The 20,214-nt window shown below is 62.8% G+C and overlaps 5 protein-coding genes and 1 pseudogene across 6 annotated transcripts; all 6 read left to right on the forward strand.

Moving 5' to 3' along the window:
- Nucleotide 1: 1 nt before the first annotated feature.
- LINJ_07_0730 lies at nucleotides 2-673 on the forward strand (annotated as a pseudogene; the record flags this gene model as incomplete). The annotated part of the gene is made up of 1 exon: nucleotides 2-673. A coding segment is annotated over one exon (672 nt), but the record flags the coding sequence as incomplete, so codon positions are not given.
- A 2,225-nt stretch (nucleotides 674-2,898) lies between these two features.
- On the forward strand, nucleotides 2,899-4,458 carry LINJ_07_0740 (conserved hypothetical protein; the record flags this gene model as incomplete). Its single annotated transcript, XM_001463244.1, has 1 exon — nucleotides 2,899-4,458. The coding sequence occupies one exon, from the start codon at nucleotides 2,899-2,901 to the stop codon at nucleotides 4,456-4,458; it is 1,560 nt and encodes a 519-aa protein (XP_001463281.1).
- Nucleotides 4,459-5,721: 1,263 nt separating this feature from the next.
- LINJ_07_0750 (putative Qa-SNARE protein) lies at nucleotides 5,722-6,228 on the forward strand (the record flags this gene model as incomplete). The annotated part of the gene is made up of 1 exon (XM_001463245.1): nucleotides 5,722-6,228. One exon carries the CDS (start codon nucleotides 5,722-5,724, stop codon nucleotides 6,226-6,228), a length of 507 nt encoding a protein of 168 aa, XP_001463282.1.
- Nucleotides 6,229-7,341: 1,113 nt separating this feature from the next.
- LINJ_07_0760 (putative 40S ribosomal protein S9) lies at nucleotides 7,342-7,914 on the forward strand (the record flags this gene model as incomplete). The annotated part of the gene is made up of 1 exon (XM_001463246.1): nucleotides 7,342-7,914. One exon carries the CDS (start codon nucleotides 7,342-7,344, stop codon nucleotides 7,912-7,914), a length of 573 nt encoding a protein of 190 aa, XP_001463283.1.
- A 1,974-nt stretch (nucleotides 7,915-9,888) lies between these two features.
- LINJ_07_0770 (putative protein kinase) lies at nucleotides 9,889-15,432 on the forward strand (the record flags this gene model as incomplete). The annotated part of the gene is made up of 1 exon (XM_001463247.1): nucleotides 9,889-15,432. One exon carries the CDS (start codon nucleotides 9,889-9,891, stop codon nucleotides 15,430-15,432), a length of 5,544 nt encoding a protein of 1,847 aa, XP_001463284.1.
- A 1,994-nt stretch (nucleotides 15,433-17,426) lies between these two features.
- LINJ_07_0780 (topoisomerase-related function protein-like protein) lies at nucleotides 17,427-20,180 on the forward strand (the record flags this gene model as incomplete). The annotated part of the gene is made up of 1 exon (XM_001463248.1): nucleotides 17,427-20,180. One exon carries the CDS (start codon nucleotides 17,427-17,429, stop codon nucleotides 20,178-20,180), a length of 2,754 nt encoding a protein of 917 aa, XP_001463285.1.
- Between the last annotated feature and the right edge of the window lie 34 nt (nucleotides 20,181-20,214).

The raw sequence follows: 20,214 nt of genomic DNA on the forward strand, positions 1-20,214 counted from the left end.
ACGACCCACCCTCCGTGTCCACAGTGCAGATAGAGTTCCAGTACTCCAGCGCCGGCGCACGAGTCGCTCGCCGCAGTTCCCAGTCATAGAAGACAAGACCCAAGTACATCGAGAACCAGAAGCGAGACAACAGCGTGCGACCGGCTCGGTTGCGCAGCACATAGCCACCCGTGAAGCCGAGAAGAAAGCCGGTGTCTGCATATCGGTGATTCATGTCGTCCAGGCAGTCGCACGTCAGCCTCCAATCGACGTTGCCCACCGGGATGGAGAGAAACCGACGCGCTCGGTCGACGATGTAGAGAAGCCGAAAAAAGTCACGTTCTCTATCCTGCTCCAGTCCTCCAGACTCTGCTGTGGGGAGTCTCCGCGCCATATTACGGGATGCAGCGGCTTGGGGCGGCTGGGGGGGGCGTGGCGCGCGGGCGGGGCACAGAGTCTNGGGGGTCCCTGGCCTGGGGCCGGCCAGCTGCCTCCTTGGGTCCACTCGGCATGCGCCTTGGCCATCCCGTGCCACCACCCGCGCGACAGACGCTATCGCCACTGCCCTCGCGCAGGGCGCTGGACGCGGCCGGCGTGGATCAAGGCGTGCGGCCCACTCGGGTGTCCGCGTGGGGCCGATCACGGGGCACACGCGCGAGGAAGGGGCGGGTCGCGGACACGGGGGGCCCGCTAGACGCGTGGACCCGATCCGACGCCAGGACGGCTGGCCCTCGCGCGCCAGGGCGTAGCTGCGGCGCAACAGAGGTGGGTGCGCTGCAGCTGTGTATGTGCGTCTTGCTTGCTTGACGTGTTCGTAGTGGCTACGTGGACACGGCTGAAAGGGCGAGAGGTAGAACAACGTCAAAACAAGAGGCGTCCAGCATTGTAGTCGCAACGCTTGGAGAGCTCCTTCAGCGACGGCGGCGCTTAGGCTTGCATGCGTGTGTGTGGAGTGTGCTGGGCGCATAGCAGCGTACTTGCTCCCAGGGTGCTTGCTTCGCTTTCCTTGTAGTGTGTCTGCTCTACGCACCCGCCCCCTTCCTTTGCTCAACACACACACATATCCTCAGCTTGTGATAACTCAGGGTGCAGTGCTTCCCCTGCCCCCCAACTCTGTCCGGGAGGAAACCGAGTAGACCCCCACACTACCTCTATCGCTGGAAAGTACGAAACCCCTTCTGGTCGTTCCAGTGCCAAGTAGCGGTGATTTCAGAAAGTCATGGCGATGCATCGCTACTGATGTCGAAGGTCAGGACCTGGACGACATTGCGTCGGAGCAACCTGCGACAGTGAGCCCGCTTGCACCATACACAGGGAAAAGTGTCACAGTGACTCGAGCGAATCCCCTACCTCTGGCTCTCACACTGCTCACTGGTGTGGGGAGCCGGAGTGCTACCCCGAGACGGATGCACCAGGTGGCGATTGGCATAATTTGAGCTGCTGTGTTTTGGCCTTCGAGCCAGAGGCTGTGCTGCGATGACTGGGTCGGTGGCCTTCCTGTAACACGTGCGTTCATGGCTGCTTCGCGCCACGCGCTGCTGAGCCTGTGAGAGACCCCAGTAGAGCGGAGTGCAGCTCATGCTCTGTGGTAGAAAATGGACACACGTTGAAAACCAAGAAAAAACCAGCGAATCCCTTTTCTGTTGAATGCGCACCTATGCGTTTGCTGTAGGCCTCATGCACGTGTACGTGGGTGCCTGCGAATGTGTCTGTGACGGCGCTCTAGATTTGGGCAGAGACTTTGTGGGGCTCGCCCTCCCCCTTTTCTGATCACTGCGTCCATATCAACCTTCTCAATCTCCCTCTGCGGCCATCATTTTCAAGCTGCTGCTTGGGCTGCGTGCGGCGAAGGGAGCAAGCACGATACATATGTGCACATGCACAGACGCACCTCCCTCCCCCTCGTCGTGCTTGCGTTCTCAAACGCTCTTCTCTCTCTTTTTTTTTTTGCATTTTCAAACATGTTATCGTGAACTAATCACCTCCCCCCTCCACAAGCACACGCGCACGCGCACACACACGCGTCCGATCCTCCCTCGCGTGTGTGTGCGCGCGCGCGTGTGCTTGTGGCTTTTACTTACCTCTCTCTCCCGCTTCGTTATTTCGTTTTTCCTTTGGCGGATGTGTGTGCGCGCGCGTGCTCGTTGCGGTCTTTGTCTACATCCATGTGTGAGGATGGCGGTGAGGCGATGCTTCGGGGTTGTCATGACCCTCCTCATTCCTCCTCCTCCATGCGGGGAGGGCTGGGAGCATTCTTAGCGGAGGGTGTGGCCTGTGGCTGAGAGGCGCGATGCTCATGCTGTGGTGCGTGATCGTATGGGACGCACATATGCCTGTGTGCATGTCCCTGCGTGTGTGTGTGCGTTACATTGAAGGGGCGAGAAATAAACGCGCAGCGAAGCGATAACGCGAAGCGGTGCGACGTGGGCGTGTAGGTGTGTCGGTGCGTGGCGCACCCGTCTCTGTGTGGGCGCTCAGGACGTGTGCGACTTTCTGGGTGTGGAGGGAGGGAAGGGGGGGGCGTGGTGGATTGAAGGCATGCATATTGAGGATGGGGGAGATGTACGGCGACGCGTCGATCTGTGCGCTCGTGGGCAACAAACGGTGCCCTGTCGTGATCTTCGCCTTCGCTCCGACTCTTTCTCTTCCGCATCCTCCAGTCGCGTTGCCTTTGCCCTTTCCCAGACCCCACCCCACTCCCTGCTCAGGCAATGTGCGCGCACGAGTATGCGGTCTGGCGTGCGTCTCGGGGTCTCTGCGTCTGTCCTTGCTCTGCAGAGGCAACCTCATCGCCCTCCTCGAACTTCTCACCGTCGCTATCTTGTCCATCGCACTCTCCATCGAATTGCCGCACACTTCTCTTGTGCACGTGCGGCTCCCACCCTTTCCAAAGGTGTACACGTGAAGACGCACGCGCACATGTTTCTCCGGATTCGTGGCAAGGGCGCTTGCCCAGAGAACTCGCAGGCGTTGGCGATGCACATTCGCGGCTTTCGACACACGCACAGCCCGCCGCCCTCGGATTCCTACTACTCGGTGCTGCTCCTGCCACCGAGCTCGGAGTCCGCGTCGTCGGCCGTGGATGCGGCAACGAGCACGAAAACGCTTGCCGAACGACCCACAAGAGCGATGCAGCCGTTCCGCTTCGCGCTTTTCCCGGTGGGCATTCAGGCGGCGACCGACACAGCGGCGCAGGCGCAGTCTATCAAACAGTCGAAGGCAACGAACTCCTCTGGCGAGGCAGGCGGCGACGCAACAACAGCAGCAGCTGCGCCGACGCTCTCGCCTCTGGAGACAATCGATAAAGAGGCGGCCTGCATGCTGTGGAGGGAGACGTGGAACTTATACGACATTCTTTACGACGAGGTGCCGCTGTTGCCGTGGGCCGAGGCGGCCGGCGATGAGGCGGCGGCGGCCTTGGTGGAGACAGTGGAGCGGGAGCTTCGCGAGCTCGCCTCGTCTGACGCGACGGCGGCAACGGCGACAGAGTTGCACTCGCTGGCTTCGTTGTCGGACAAGACGGACGACTTCATGCTCGCCTCAGCTCGCATGGGTAACCGCCGAGTGGTGGTGTGCTCGCACTACTATTCCTCTGCCGCCCTGCCGAGGAATTCCTTTGACGGCATGGGGAGGCACTGTGCCTCGGAATCAGCGGCGCCACAGTCGGCAACGTCTCCCGTCTCGATGGAGGGGCCTGTGGTGGTTCTAGACCTTGCCGACTTACCGATTGCGCAAGCCGGCGGCAAGACAATGGTGAACATCGCCTGGTACACCGCGTTCGCCGCGATGCAGCCGGACAGTGTGCTGCTCCACTGTCGTGCTGTGGTGGTGCGCCTCCCGTACACGTCGGTTCCGACGTATATGCAAGCTTGTAGTCGCTGCGTCTCACCGACCTCGTCTGCAGCAGCGGCGCCGACCATGGCGGACGCTTTCCGCGAAATGGTCGATTTCATTGGCGAGCACATGACCGCCGTTTATCAAGGGATGTTACTGGCGTTGCAAGCCACATCACCTGAGCTGGCAGCGAAGCGCACGGCGGCACCACCGGTGGTGGTGGTTGGCAGCACACTGGCGGCGCTCAGCGGCTGCCTGGGCTGTTTGCTTGGCATCTCTGCCTCACCGAACATCGATAAGTCCGATCCTGTAAGGGTCGTTGTCCTCTACGGCGACCATCTCGGCACGGCAGCTGCGGGCAGCACTGGCACCAGCGGCGAGCACGATGCCGCCGGGGCCTGCAGCGCACACATGCTGACGCAATACAAGTCCGTTGCTGAGGCCTGCAACTGCCCGGTGGCCTTCGAGACAGTGCGGGTTCCACTGAAGGCGTTGCTCGACGGCGACGAAGAGTCGTGGGACGAGTACACACTGCGAGAGAGAGGCCGGCTGAACTTCTGCCCGTGCTGTGGTGACTGCTGTAGCGACAACAAAAACCACGCCGACGGGCACGCCCATGTTCACGGCCATGAGGATGACTACTAGAGAGAGTGGGGCGGGCAATTCGTTGGCCCTGTTGCAGTGTGGAGAAGGCACTCGTAGCGCGTAGCTGCTTGTGTTTGTGCGTGTGTGTGCGCGTGCCTTTTCCGGCGTCGTGGTCGCGTTCGAGGCTAGACGACAACGTCTTCAGCTGAGAGGTGCACTTCACTCGCACGGTGCGCATCGGACCAGCTGACTGCTCTCACGCTTCCTCTCTGAGTAAAGTTTCTTCATGCTGGCTCGCCGACGGATCGCACTCAAGCCATGCGCGCACACATGAGCAGCCGCAGGCGCACCGAGCTGAAGGTTGGTTTCTTCACGTGTGTGCTATCGTGTGGGGATGCCTTCCATACCGCCATCGAGCGCGGCCGCTCGCCTCGACTCACTCCCTGTTCATTGCGTTCTACCTAATCTTGCGCGCTTCTCAAGGTGTGCGCGTGTCTGTGAGATTATGGCACCGCCCTTTCTCCTTTTTCATGTGGGGCCCGCGGCTCGACACGGCAGCGCCGCCACGCCCGCGTGACGCACACGAAGAACAATCACTCGCGTGGCCCTCTCAACGCCCCCCTTCGCCTAAGGCACCAGCACGTGTGATACTATTTCAGCCTTCCCCATCTTTATTCCCGCATCACTTCGCCACGCGCTCACTGCAAGCCGAAAAGACGGCGTGCTCGCTGCCGACGCGCTCACATACGCAGGAATGATCCAGCCAAGTTTCTTGTCGTGTGCCACGCCAGTTCGCGAACCCACCTCGCTCTCTCGCTCTCTCTGTGCGTGTGTGTGTGTGCGCTCTGCTTCTCCCGCAGAGGATATGCGAGTGTGTTATGTGCCTCTCCTCTGTGCATGCGTGTCCATTCACAGGGGACACGTACGCACACTCAGTCGCACCCCCAGTCCACAGGCGCAGACCTGGCTTGCTCAATGAAGCTGGCCCTCACGCGGCCTTGGCGTGCGCGTCACTGCCTGCATCTCTCCTGCACACTCGTTGATCCGAAGAGCGCTCTCGCCTTTCTCCTCGTCCTTCTTTCTGTCTCTCTCTGTGTGTGCGTGTGTCTGGGGACGCGACGTGCACTGCGTATGCGGGCGTGGGTGCTACTTTCTCGTGTTCACCGCGCAAAACAGTATTGAGCCCAGCAAACGCTCTTCTTCGGTAGCTTCGCCCACGTCTCCCCCTTCCCCTGCTCCCCCCCCCAAACCTGCCACCGAGGTTACACACCTACACACAGCAAGCACATACACGACCTCCCCTCCTCCGCGCCGCCCTTCCGAATGCGCGCAGGGGTGAATGCGAAGCTGGGTGGCGGCAATGAAAGCACGCTGATCGAGCACATGAAGGCTTCCGTGCAGCCGTCCACCGCGGCAGCCGCGGAGACGCAACGGGCGCCGCAACTTGCAGCTGCCGCGAATCTGCAAAGTGGCTACAGCGGCATCGGCAGCGGCCCCAGCGCAGCGGTGCCGCCGGCCGACTCCGCCGTAATCTCCTCCTCGACGACCGCACAGCAGACGCGCGAGAACATCGAGCGCGCGCTTCGCATGAACGAGGCCACGAACAACTCCGGCTACGCTACTTTGCAGTCGCTGGGAAAGCAGCGCGAAGTCATCCAGAACAGCCTCAACACGGTAGATTCGACGCACCAACATCTTAGCGACTCCCGCCAGGTAATCCGCGACATCCGCATGGGCGTGTATAAGGAGTGGCTCATCAAGGGATGCGTCGTTGCGTTTCTGATGCTCCTGATCGTTGTCATTATCTATTCGAAGTTCATTCGGAAGTAGGAAGGAACGTCACGTTCGCGGCGTGCGCGCGTGTGTGTGAACCCATGCGTGAGCGATGGATAAGTGCGTCCAGGTCTCGGTGAAGGAGATGAGGAATACACAGACACGCCGAGCGATGTGTTCTCATGGCGACACGGGCCAGTAGCCAAACCTGCGGAGGTGGAGGAGAGAGAGCAGGCGGCTCACGAACTTGCCATTCTCCTGCCACACCATGTGCGCGATGATGATTACGTTATTTTGGTGCAAGCAAGACGCCTTTCCTTCCCTCATCATCGTCATTGCCAGCGTGTCGCCGCTGTGGCTCTAGACGCCCTGGGCAGTCGAGGCGGTCTCGCTAGCGCCTCCGTCACACAGCCCCATTCCGCAGTGTCAGCGCGCATCAGCATCCTCACCGCAACTTGCTCATCGCTCTCGTATTGTTTTTTAGTGCTTCGGCGCATATTTGCTTTCTTCGTGCTCACTGCCTGCCTGCCTTGCTCTCCATGCCTCCTGGGTCTCCGTATGCCTGCACACATGTGTTTGATGTCTGCTCCTCCTGCGCATGTTGGATGCGGATCTCTTTGGAGCGCTCCGTCCGCACTCCTCGACACCCAAGCGCGTGCGCAGGTGTGCGCAGGTATTACACAAGCCAAACACGCAACTGAACAAGCCAAGATGTGTTTGTGTGTGTGTGAGAGGGCAGAGGGCGCAGTAGAACGTGAGATCACGCGCCACCGCCCTCTTCGAAAAGAGAGAGTCGAAACTGCCGCACACACCTGCGTGCGTGCGAAGAAGGGCCTATCTCGGTGGGAACTACACGTCTCCATCTTTCCTCACCGCGATGCGCATGCATGTGGGTGGGAAGATCATCGCCTCACTCCAATGGCCAACCCCCGCTTCTCCCTCCCTCCCTGGTCTGCGCTGCTGCCTCCGACTGTCTGTCGCTCTTTCTCTCGTCCCTTCTTTCTCGTTGTTGACACCAAAAACCGAACGCCGCGCATCATCTTTCCGCGTGCGCCGCTCGCACCCTCGCCGCATCCCGCTGCGCGTGGCTGCACTCCATTTCCTTCCACGTCACAGTGCGACTCACCTGCGTCGTCTTCTCACCCTCTTCCAAGTCGTCCTATCAGCTTCATGCGCAACTACAACAACTTCAACCGCGTGTGGAAGGCGCCGCGTCGTCCGTTCGAGAAGGAGCGCCTCGACCGCGAGATGAAGCTGTGCGGCCAGTACGGTCTGCGCTGCAAGCGTGAGATCTGGCGTGTGAACATGACGCTGTCCAAGATGCGCCGCACGGCCCGTCTGCTGCTGACGCTGCCGGAGAACCACCCCCGCCGTCTGCTTGAGGGCTCCGCCATCATGCGCCGCTGCCACGAGTATGGCTTCCTCGACGAGGAGAAGGACAAGCTGGATTACGTGCTGTCGCTGACGGTGCCGGACATTCTCGAGCGCCGCCTGCAGACCATCGTCTTCAAGGCCGGTCTCGCCAAGTCCGTGCACCACGCCCGCGTCCTGATTCAGCAGCGCCACATCGCCGTCGCCAAGCAGATTGTGACGATCCCGTCCTTCATCGTGCGCGTGAGCAGTGAGCGCCACATCGCCTTTGCTGATGCTTCGCCGTTCGGCAACGGCCGCCCTGGCCGCGTCAAGCGCGTGCGCGCGAAGGCCGCCAAGCGCCACGCCGGCGGCGGCGATGACGACGAGTAAGTCGCCAGTTAGACGAGTGGATGGTTCGTGCCTTTGCCGAGGGAGGAGAGTGGAGAGAAATGCGAGTTGGACAGAATGAACACGCGAGAGGGTCCGTCTAGGGACGGCGCTCTGAGTGCGACGTGTCTGCGCGACACACGTGAGCGCATGTCTCTCTCTGTCTGTGTGTAGTATGCTTGTCGCTCGTTCTCTACGCTCTTCAGCTCCTCCCGCGTCCACCTATGGCGATGATCCGAAAGGCTGCACTGCCCACGCCGTCGCCGCCGCGCGCCGAGAGACAAGCATGCACCCTACCTTCACGGAGCGGCACCGGTTTCCTCGGACTCGCAGGGTGTGAGGGAAAGCCGTTGTCGATGGTGATGGCAATGGACGCTTGCTTGCCGCTGGTGCTGCGGTGGTGGTGGTGGTGATGTCCGCGATGTCCGTGGTGATGTTGGAGGTGACGTACCGCCCCCTCAACGCACTTCTCCGTCCTTCGTTTTCCGTTTTCTGTTTGTTCTTTCCCTTCGTTTTCGCCTCTGTTCTAAAATGAAAAAAGAAGAAGTGAGACCTGACGTGCGCACTCACACACGCACTCACATGAAAAGGGGGCATGTCGCACCTGCGGCCAAGGGGAAAGGGTACACTTATGTGCGCTTGCGCGCTCGCCCGAGATTGGACGCCCAGCGGGGAAGGGGACAAGGGTCCGCTTGACACGAGCGGGGGGGCTCGCTACACACGCACACAAACCACGAAGCAGGGGTGGTGACGGTGGTGGGGGCAGCAACAACCTCAGTAGTGGACGTTGTGGCGTTGTGCGTTGGGTGCGTACAGCGAGCGAATCGTGTCCATGGATTTGCCATGCAAAATCCATCGGGACGACAGAGAAGCCGCCCCTCCTTCCTCACGCCTCTCGCTGCTCTGTCTTCATGGCAACACGCTCGATCGCCATGATGATCCTCACCATGTCTCTCTCCTCTCTCTTTCCCCCCTCCCTCCCTCTTCCCTTCCTCCCTACACACCCACACACCCACAACCACACCCACACACCCACACGACGTCTGTTGCTGCAGAGTATCGTCGCTGTCAATTTGCATGACAGTATCGGCCCTGCTTTCCTTTTTTTTTTCGTCATCCCTCTCCTTTCTCGTGCATAATTTCCTGCGTGGGTGCGCTTGCGCGGCTCATCTGTCGGCTGCTCGCCTCCCCTCCCTCCCCGCCTCCCCCCGACCCTGCAGTCGGTGCTGATGGGCGTTTCCGTTCCTTAATCCCTTACCTGTTTCTTATTCCTCGTGCAAGGCAGGTGATTGGATGTTCGGCTGCTTGTCTGCCTTGAAGCGATTCTGCCATTCTTGCGGGTCGAGGGCACCACCATCGACAGCCTCATCTCCAGCGGTTACATCCTTTTTCGTTCCGTGCGCGTGTGTGTCTGTGAGCCGCCCTCCCTCCCTCCCTCTGTCTCTCACACAACACATACACACAACACACACACACACACACACACAGACATATACCGTAGGCTCGAGCTCGAGAAGGCGGGCACGGCTGCATCTGTGTGTATACACAACGCTACGCAGAAGATATCAAGCGCACCGTCACGCCTACTCCAGCACCGCGACATCGCTGGCAGCTGCCACGCCCTCGACCTTCCCGTCTCGCCCCCCCCCCCCCACTCCTTCCTCCCTCACGCATACATACGAAATCGCATCGTGCTCCACGAAAGGTGAGTGCAGGGGAGCATCCTGCGGGGAGTTTCAGTGATCCGCAGAAGCAGGCTAAGTCCGCTTGCGCGCGCGTGCGCTCCGTGAACAAGCGAATTGCCGGCAACGTGGGATCTGCTGGAATACGCAACGAAAGACGCAAGGAGGGGCCCGGGTCGCGGACCCGCTGCCTCCCTCCTTTCGCGGAGCCATCGCGGCTCTCTTTCTTCATCTTTCCCTCCTTCTTCCCCTTCAGCGCTCTTATTGTTCCTTGAGAAGGCCTCGGCGCTGGGCCATGTCAAGTGGTCCGCTGAGGATGCCGACACCCTCGGCGCCGTCTACGCCGCCGCCACCTACCGCCACCCAACATCACCACACCTCATCGTGGAGGAGCTGGGGAACGAAGGGGACCGGCCAAAGGGTCGCCGAGGGCGGTGGCAGCACCACCACCGGCTCACCAAATTCTTCGGCGGCACCGCCGAGCGTGTCGGTGACAGTTGTGGTGCTGGCTGCGCTGACAGCTGCCACGGTCTCGGTAGCGTACAACTCCTATAAGGTGCGGAGCCGCAGCAGCCGCGTGTACCGTAGTCAGTCTACGACTCCTGGCCACTCGTGCACGAGGCACGGAGAGGCCTCAGATCCTTCGCACACGGGCGACATCGCGATGGACAGCGTCAAGACTGCTTCACCCTTGTCGCCCAGCACCGCAAGGAGTGACGCGACAACTTGTTGTCGCAGCACCTCACTTGGCGGTTGCGGCTCCACAGCAGCGCACACCGTCGCTGGTGAGAACCCGTCGTCGACCGCGGCATCAGAGAATGAGCTCGACGAGGGGGGTCAGCGCGAGCGGGACGTGATGGCGCAATCGCCTTCGTTGGCGCTCCACACAGATACCGCCGCGGACGCTGGTGCGCGTTCCGGCAACCGCGACATGCGATTTGCCCTGTGTAGTGCGCCGCCCTTGCAGATGGCGCACGACAGTACGGCTGAGTTTCATGATCGGTGCGCCACACCAGCCGCTTCTGCCGCCCCATCGCCGCCGCCACCAGAAACGCCCAAGGCGCTCCTTAGCAACTACTACGACTTGGAGCCGTACGCGCTTCAGGGTCTTGCCGGCGGCGCCCACGGGTGGAAGCGCGTGTTTGGGCTGCTGAAGCCCGAGATGCGCAGGCGCAGCGGGAGAGATGAGGCGTGCGCTGAGGATGGAGGTACAGCCGCTGATGGCATACCTGGCCGCCGCGCGCCGGGTTCACTGACGCGCACGTACGATGGCTCCCGCGTTACCACCACCGACAGCCCTGCGCTGCTGCGGGAGAGCCCCGGCGCGATTGTGCCGGTCACCCCAGCCGCCGCGACGAGGTCACCGACGCGGCGCGCGTCTGCTGTAGAGAGCATGTATCGCAGCAGCGTCGTAAAAAGCGACGTCTCGGTGCACAGCCGTGTGCCGGGGCAGCCGGTGGCGACGGGGAAGCCGTGCACGGCGCGGTGGTACGGCGACGACCACAAACTCTTTTCCGTGGCCGCAGCCTCCTCCACGTCAGCGAGCACGCTCGCGCAGCCGTTGCATCCGCCACGGCTCTCCGTCTCGCCGGTTGCCGGGGTGCCGTCGCCGCCAAGTCGCTTCCTTAACTCCTTCTTTTTCCCTGTGCTACAGCACCTCAGCTTCTGCGTGAGCCGAAGTGTAGGCAGCGGCCCCGGGGAAAGCACCACCACTGGTGAGGCGACCTCCGGGACGGCCGGGAGCGGCGTGCACACGGCGTCTACCACCAACACTTTCGCTACTTCAGCAGCGTTGGCGGTGGCGCAGCGTAATCTGCAGCGAGACATCTCTACCTTGGTGGCCACGACAGCGTCAGTTCGGCTGGGGGCCTCCGCCTCTTCGTCCTTTCCGGGTTCCCATGCTCACACAGCGCGCTGCTCCGCCGTGTCGTCGGTGGCTGTATCTCCGCGGGCCGGTGCCACAGGGTCGTGCAGATCGCAACAGCAGCACGAGGGGGTGACAGCAGCAGAGTCCTGCTCGTCGTTCGCCGCACTGCACGCAGGGCGCAGCTCCAGCGGCGGGCAGCGGAGAAAAGGTGTGTCTGTGGAGGGCGAGGAGGGGGCGGCGCAGCACGTCTTGGGGTCTCATGCGCGCTTCCTGTCGGCGGAGGATAAGCAGCAGCCGGGTATGCGCGGCAGCCCTCGCCATCAGAGCTCAGGTGCCTGCCGTCAAACGCCCGCCAGCTCGCAGAAAAGCGACCGCAGTGCCACGTGGAGCGGTGCGGGTCCGTGCAAACAGAGTATACGGGAGTCTGCGCAGGAGCGAAGGATGCCGCCGCACCCCTCACCCCGTGCCGCAGCAACAGCCGCTGGGGCCACGGCCGACAGTGGCGCAGTCCCGGCGCCACCAGAGGCGTCGTCCACGGAGGAACCGAACGCTGCAGGCACCGAGTCGGTTGGCGAGCCTGCTTCTCCCCCGACCATGGCTCACTGCTGCACCATCGCCGAACAGCTGGCCGTGTTGACGAGTCGTCGAGAGCAGCAACATCGCTACACACAGCAGCTACAGGCAAGCAGGAGGTCGGCTGGGCTCGGCGCCGGCGCCGAGAATGCGCTGCCGTCTCCTCTGGCCACCCCATCGTCACCTGCCTACACGGGCGCTGCTGCGGCGTCGACGACCTTAGATGTCTCCAATGCAGAGCTCAGCAAGAAAGCCAGCGGTATGCGCAGCCCATTCGCCTGGGCTTCGCAGTACTACACGGACACGGCGTCAGGGGTATTCTACTCCTCCGTGCTGCAGCCGCACCACTACGAGAACCACGTCTACTCCGACGTCACGACTGAGGTGCAGCAGTGCAGGCGAAGGCGTCAGCGGGACCGTGTGACGAGTCTTGGCGCGGGCGTCACCCCTGCCTCGAGGGCGGGCGCAGAGGACGAGGATGTGGGGCACGAGACGCACACGGCCACGCCGATGGCGACAGGAGCAGGAGCAGCAACAGCTGCGTCTACAAGACGCTCTATGGAGCGGCCGGCAGCCGAGTCGAGTCTCACGGCTGGCTTACAGCCAGCCGCAGCTCGCAAGGCCTCTGCATCGGCAGGTACCGCCATCCTGACATCCGGCGTGGGCAGTGTAGCCCCGCTGAGCCATTCAAAGCCGACGCAGCCCTCGAACGAGCGCCGCGTTGACGACTTGACCGTGAAGCACCAGGATGATGGCTCGGCTTCGTACACCATCTCCCTCACTTACCACGACAGCGAAACCGGCACCTCGCGCACGGTGAACACGAGTGCGCTGCCGCCGCTGCGCCGCTGTGACGCCGGCGCGTCAATCCCGGGCCTCTCGTCTCTCTCCGGCGGCACAACCGTGCGTGCTGCCGCCCGCACGAAACGCCCAACCACGACGGCGACGCTAGCCTTGAGTGCCTCTGGTGCCGCGTCACCGGCGCACTCGCGCAGCGTCAGTGGTGGTGAGGCCGCTCACGCATTCGCCGTAAGCTCGCCGCCTGCGCGTCCCGCTACTGCCACCATGATGGGGAAGTCACTGCTTCATTCGCAGCCGCATCAAGCATCTGATGCAGAGGACAACGATAACGCGTCGACGACGCTTGGTCTCGCGCAGGCGGCGAGGACAGGCGGCGGGCGACCGAGGCCGGCGCCGCGCAGCAGCATCAGCGTTGGCGGCAGCCTCAAGTATTGTAGCTCCCCGGCAGCGGGGGCGACGGCAGCTGGTTCAGCGAGCGGTAGCCCCGCGTGCGACGCCGCGGCGGCGTCGACTACCACCGCCAGCGGTAAGGTAAACCCGTTTGCTGCGCCGTTGCCGCCTACAGAGCCGCAGCATGGCCCTCGGTTGCGGGGTGTCGCGGGGCGCAACGGCGAGATGGCGATTGGCGCCTTCCTCGGCGGTGGCGCCTGCGGCAAGGTGTACGAGTGCTTGAACACAGAGACTGGGCAGGTGCTGGCAGCGAAGCAGATCGTCTTCGACGCGAAGGATCGGAAGCTGCGAACGCGGTTGAAGCAGCTAGAGCTGGAGCTGGAGGTACTGACGCTTGCGGCGCGTCATCACGTGCGGTGGATTGTGGGCTTCTTCGGTGCGGAGAAGCGTGGCCACTCGGTTCTCATGTACCTCGAGTACTGCCAGCACGGGTCCTTGCTGGACTACATGATGGAAGGCAACAGCACCGATGCTGCTGTGTGGAACACTAGCAGTGCCCTGGATGATGCTACCCCGAAACCGTCGACTGCCCCTGCCGACCGTAGCGCGGGCTGCCACTTCGACGCAAATGGCAGCCCACCAGTCGCTGCGGTGGCGGCGTGGCGACGGCACACCGAGAGCGTAAACGAAGACGCTAGCTGCCTGAGCGCGCGCTCCCCACTTCGGGGTCTGCGCGAGGTGCGCGAGAGCCACACCGAGGCCGCTGCCGCCCCCAAAACGAATTCGCCAAAGCAGCAGCGGCAGCAGCAGCAGGTCGCAGATGGCGGCTCCGCTGCGGCGGGGCATGCTCAGAGGGCGGAGGCAGAGGAGGCCGCAGCCACAGGCCACGCCTCTCCGCAAGTCCGCACGCACCGAGAGGAGAGCGCCGAGGGTGAGGAGTACCCTGAGCGCCGCGAAGGGGACTGCCTCTCTACCGCCGCCGCTTCCGTCTCCTCGGCAGCCAGCTCCGTTGCCTTATCCAGCTCGGCGTTGGACATGATGCCGCTGAGCGAGGCGCTACACCCGCAGATGCCGTCCTTGTCTATTGAGCAGGCACAGTGCTTCACGAAACAAATCGTCGAGGGCCTTTGCTTCCTGCATCAGCACAACTACGCCCACCTCGATGTGAAGACGGCGAACGTGCTCGTCGCGGCCGACGACGAGTGCCGCTTGGCGGACCTCGGGTGCGCTATGCGCCTCCAGCCACCGCCACCGGCGTCGCCGCCGCCGCAGCAACAGGGACTGGCAGGGATGGATAAGGCGGTGAGGGGAGGCGCCAACGGCGACCTCGACGACGCCTTTTCGCCACCCCCCTATCCAGTGTTGGTTGACCGAGACGCCATCACTGAACTTCGCGGCACGGCCCTTTACATGGCGCCAGAGATGATCCGCTTCGAGAGCCATGCCATCGGCAGTCCCGCCGACGTGTGGTCGCTGGGGTGCGTCGTGATGGAGATGACGACCGGCTGCGCCCCGTGGCGGCACATTGCGAAGGACAAGCTGCGAGTGTTGTACCGGATCGGCTCGGCACGCGATGAGCTGCCGTTGCCGCCGCTCATACGCGCGTGGGCGGAGGAGGCCAGAGAGTGGCTGGTGCGGGAAGGCTTGTCGGCAACGGTTGATGCTGAGAAGCAGCAGGATGATGTGGCAGCGTGCGCTATGGAGGCGGGCGGCGTTGCTCAAGCACCTCGCAGCCGCTCAGCGTCGAAAAAGGACCGTGAAGTCAGCGGCGTTGACCGCGACAGCGGTGTCGTCGGTGGCGACCTTGACAACGCGGTTTCGGACACGCTTGATGAGCCCTGCTCACAGCGCCGGCGCGTTGATCACGGCACTTACGGTTGCGAAGCCACTGCCACGCCGCGCTCCTCGTCGGCCTTGACCGCGAAGATGCCGGCTTCGGTGCGTACCCCTGCCACTAGCACTCGCGGCGGCACGACATCCTCGTCTTTCGCGCGTGCCGCCTCTGCGATGACCGCGGGACTGCAGCTCGGCGAATCGAACCCCCCCGACGAAGAGCGCTTCTTCCGCGAACAACGCCACGTCATGCGTCTCTACGTGGCGCTGCAAGACTTCGTTACCGCGTGTGTGAGGGTGCGACCAGAGGACCGCAGCAGCACGGCGGAGCTGCTCCGCCATCCCTTCCTGACTCTCTGCAAGGATGATATCTAGGAGGGACTGCAACGGGTGTCGTCACGCAGCGGATGTGGGGGCGTGGCGCGTCTGGCCCTTTTCTTTCGGCGTGTTGTCCCCATGCTGCGTGCATTGAGGCGCGGACGCTGTTTCGCTCTCTGTTTCCTCAGCCTCTTTACCGTGGTGACGGTGGTGGCTAGCAGGAAGGGCGACTGCACCGATGCTGCCTTCTTGATGCCCTCTCAAGCGGCCGATGCACATATTCATTGCCGCCGTCCCATCCCCTTCCTCGCCTGGCGGGCCGATGTGTGCGTGCGTGCGTGAGGGGTCTTTCTCTCCCGCGTGACCGCTCTTGGCCACTCCTCGTGCTCCTGTGCCTGCCCGCTTCTCTTTCCCTCTCAGGCCCCCCTCCCCGCTCTCTCACCGACTACCGCCAGGGCTTCGATAGCGTTGTCTGATGATGCATGCTGTGCAACGCACGTGTCTCCCCTTCCATGTGTGTGCGTGTGTGTCGCGCTCACTGGTCCGCGGCGCGTGTGTGCATGGCGTCATGTAAGCTGCCTTTGTTTGTCTGCGTATAGGCTAGCATGTGCCTGTGACGTGACCTCGATCATGCCGCTCTTCTCCCACGCCCGTCTTGCAGCACGCTGCCTTTTCCCTCGGTGTGTGCCCGTCTGCGTCTCGGTCGGTGATGCGGTATATCAGTTGTGTACTACAACGTGAGCGAAAAGCACAAGGCGGATGCCATTGCACAGAAACCAACGCGTAACGCAGGGCAATGAGGAGTCCGTCACACGCGTGCGCGGCAGTCCAGCGCCGTCTGCTCCGTCGTCGTCTCGACCTCCTCCTCTCTGTGCCCCACTTCCTCCCGCTTGACCGGAGCGCACGCCGAGTGTAGAGTGAGCGCCGCCGCCGCCGCCCCTTCACGCTATGACGTGATCGAAACTGCGCCATCTCCGCCAGCGTGCGGCGCGTGTCTGCGTTTGTGTGATGCGGTCGCCCTCGCCGCCTGGCGCCGCCTTAATACGGGTGCGGGTCTTTCATCACCCCTCCCCCTCCCGGTGACTGGGATATGCCGCGCTCTTCCGTGCTTGCCCGGCATACCGAGGGCTGATGGACTCTCCCCTCGCCCCTTCTGTACCCCACTGCAACTCTGCCTGGCTCTGATATCATCTTTCGTTGTTCTTTGGGTCATTCTCGCGGACGGGACTTGCACATTCTCTTCGTGGTACCCGACACCTACCGAGACCGGCACCCACATCATATCCGTGCCGCGTGCCCGTACATCCTCTATGCTGCGCATCCGTGTTGTCGTAGTCGTTGTCTCGCCCGCGCCTCCACATCTGTGGCCGTGCTTTTCTACGTGGCGCGGACGGCTCAAGCGCTAAAAAAGGAACGAGAACTGCGCAGGACGAGAAGAAGAGGTTTTACCACGAGGAAGACGCACCGCGTTGTGGCGGGAGACAGGGGCGCCTGTCCCGTGCCTGTCTCTCTGCGCGTCTGTCACACCCTCCGTTCGTCTGTGGCTCTTGCACAGTTGTGGTCGTTCTGTCGTCATTGGTGGTGCGCAGCGGAGTTTGTGCGGTGCTGGTGCGGAAGAGGAAGCGTGTGCGTGTGGGCGTGCCGGTCTCTCCGCGCCTGAGAGCTGGAGGGCGAGGGTGCGAGTCGCGCGGGGAAGGCCAGCACACCGACACCCTCATATACACGCCTCCGTATGCGACAGTGCTCTCATCAATCATCCGCACCCCCTCCCCCTTCCTCCCTTCCCTTACCTACGCACGGGCATCCGCATCTCTGTTGTCGCACCGCGGCGTTGCTCCCCTCATCGCCAGCCGTGCAATCACGCGCGTATACAATTCCTTTCTCTCCCTCTTTCTTGGTCTGCGTGGCCGCATCGACGCCCTTCGCTTCCTGCCCTCCCTCTCTCTGTCTCACTCTTCACGCGTGTTCCACGAAGGAAAAGTATATGAGGGCGACGTGAGATCGGCAGCCCTGATTGTTCCCGCGTCTTCGTCGTGCTCGCACACATTGCCATGAAGCGCCGTGGCGGCCGTGTCGTGAGCTCCAAGAGCACCGTGGTTGGCGCGTCAAGTGCTGCTGTCACTCCCGAAGCACCAGGTCTTTCTGCTGCTGTCAACGGCCATGATGCATCCGTCGCCGCCGCCGCCACTGCTGCTGCTGCTGCTGCGTCCTTGTCACCATCTCTGACGTCACCGACAACACCAGTTGCGCGAGATGAGCCGCGGAGATCGGGTAATCCTGTGACTAGTGCGAGCGCCACGATGATGGATGTGCCGACGCCGACACTGACGATACCGACGCTAGACATCTTCGCGCGCTTTCAGAGCAAGCGGGACGACTTTGATGAGGACTGGCTCCTGCTCCAGGAGGATCCCGCCGCGAGGAATGAGACGCCTCGGATCGCCGCGCACGTCGCGGACAAGCTTCGTCGTCACCAGGCGCAGCTTGGCGCCCACCGTGCCGCCGCTGCAGCGGATCGAATTCGGCAGGACAAAGACCGAGTCGTGCCAGCACGTGCTGCAGCGAAGACGGCGAGCTCCGTCAGCGGCGACGGCCTCGACACTGTTGCGACGGAGGGTCCACGGCAGGCACGCCGTCAGCGCTGTCCCGAAACCTATGACTCTGCCGAGGACAGCGGCAGCGACGGCGCAGGCGCCGACGCGGACATCGGTACTGTTGCCGCTGACAACGACGGCGATGATAGCGACGAGTACGTGCCGGAGGATCGCACGGCCTCGCAGTACAAGCGGCCGCAAAACGCAAAGAAGGCGGCCTCCAAAGATGAGGGCTCTGCGGGCGTGGCTCTCAGTGGCGGCTCCCCGCCTGTGAGTACGCCTGCGGGGCGCACTGCTGCTGCTGGTGCCGGCGCTGAGGCAGCTTCCGTGAACCCATTCACACCCTTATCGGAGGACGAGGAGCAGCTGGATGTGGAGGCCGAGCACGATGGCCTCACAGGCGACTACCTGAACTTCCGACTCACTTCCGCGACGGGAAGTAGGGCGCTCGACGCCGATGCACTGCAGGCGACCGTGCACCTGCAGCCTTCTCCCTCTCACGGCGAGAAACGCAACGTGAACGACCGCAGATCCTATCGCAGCCAGGAGCAGCGGCGCCAGACACCACTATCACCGCAGCAGACGGAGCAAGATCGTGTGTTGGTGGTGCCGCTGTGGAGCATCGCGCGGATGGAGCAGCACGGCGGCTACTGTAGCGCCAGCCCCCTCATCGCCCTCCACCAGGAGGTCACGGACCTCGTCGACTACCTTCGCCCGACAGAGGCGGAGGTGACGATGCGGCGCTACATCGAGAAGGATATTGGCCGGCTGGTCGATCGGCTGTGGCCTGGCAGCTCGGTACTCGTCTATGGCAGCATGTACACCCACCTGCTGCTGCCGCTGTCGGACCTTGACATCACACTGTTGGATGTGCCGGTGCCGGCGGAGGAGGCGCTCACCAGCTTGGCAAAGGAGATCAGCAGCGCGGGCCTGTGCGAGAACGTCTATCCGCAGGTGATTCTCAAGACGAAGGTGCCCCTCATCAAGTTCGTCCACAAGGGCTCGCTCATCGACGTCGACATCAGTGTTGGCGCCGTGGACGGGAAGCGCAACTCGGAGTGCATTGTGCAGTACATGAACATGTACCCAGAGGCACTGCCGCTTACCTTGGTCGTGAAATACTTTGTCATGCAGCGCGGCATGCATGAGCCGTACTACGGAGGCCTTGGCAGCTACGCCGCCACGCTGCTCGTCGTCGCCTTCCTGCGGCAGCACCCCATCTACACAACGCAGCCGGAGAAGCGGACCATGACGGGGCTTGGCAGGCTACTAGTCGATTTCTTTCGTATGTGCGGTCAGCATTGGAACTACCGAAGAGTAGCTGTGTGCCTGGCGAACTACGCTGTGCCGAGCAACATCGATGACGCGATGGCCGCGAACGTCCACGACGAAGGCGACTTCCGCATTCGTGCCGACTGTGGCGGTCGGATGCAGTCACCGGTGCTGGCCAGCCCCCCGCGCGGCCCGATGGGCCCCGCGCAGGTGTGGATAGAGGACCCGGTCGACGCCTCTAACAACGCCGCCAGCTCACTGCGGTTTTTCCATTCTCTCTCCGCCATGTTCTCCTACGCCTATCTTGCCCTGACGACCGACTTCGACAGAGCCGCGGCGGACGCGGCGCAGCCGTCTTCGCCTGCGCCGTCATCGTCTCCGTCATCGCCGTCCTCGAACGACATCAGCCGCCGTCCGACGCTGCTCTCGCGCATCTTCCACGCCGATGCGGAGATGGTGTACCGTCGGCGGGCCGTGGCCGCGGCGTACAAGCGACTGAACGCCGAGATGCCGGCGTACATGAAGGAGGTTCAAGACTTCCGGCGCGATGAGGACGCGGCGATGCTGCAGGGCAATTGTGACGGTGTGGCGCACAGCTGGCGCGCGCGACGGCTGCGGCGACGCGAGGGCGATCCCATCCTGTTTCCACAGCAGCGGAACGTCACGTCATTGGAGGAGCGCTTGGCACTTTCCCATCTGCGCGAGTCGTCCTCGCCACCTCCGCCGGCGTCGGAGGTTGACATGAAGAAGCGCCAGCGCGAGGCGGGGGATGAGGATAGTCAGAGAAAGGTGCAGAGAGACCGCCGAGAGGATTCTGCGTTGCCCTCTCGCAGCAGCTCGCGGTCGTCGCCGTGCACCACCGGCTCAGAGAGCAACGCCAGCTCGGTGCGCGTGGATGTGACGAGAAGGACGGAGCGGAGCCGCAAGCTGCGACGGTAGTGAAGTACCCCCTTCCTCATCTCAGCCTCCGCCC

Source organism: Leishmania infantum, chromosome 7 (genome assembly GCF_000002875.2).
Source record: "Leishmania infantum JPCM5 genome chromosome 7".
Taxonomy (NCBI): domain Eukaryota; phylum Euglenozoa; class Kinetoplastea; order Trypanosomatida; family Trypanosomatidae; genus Leishmania; species Leishmania infantum.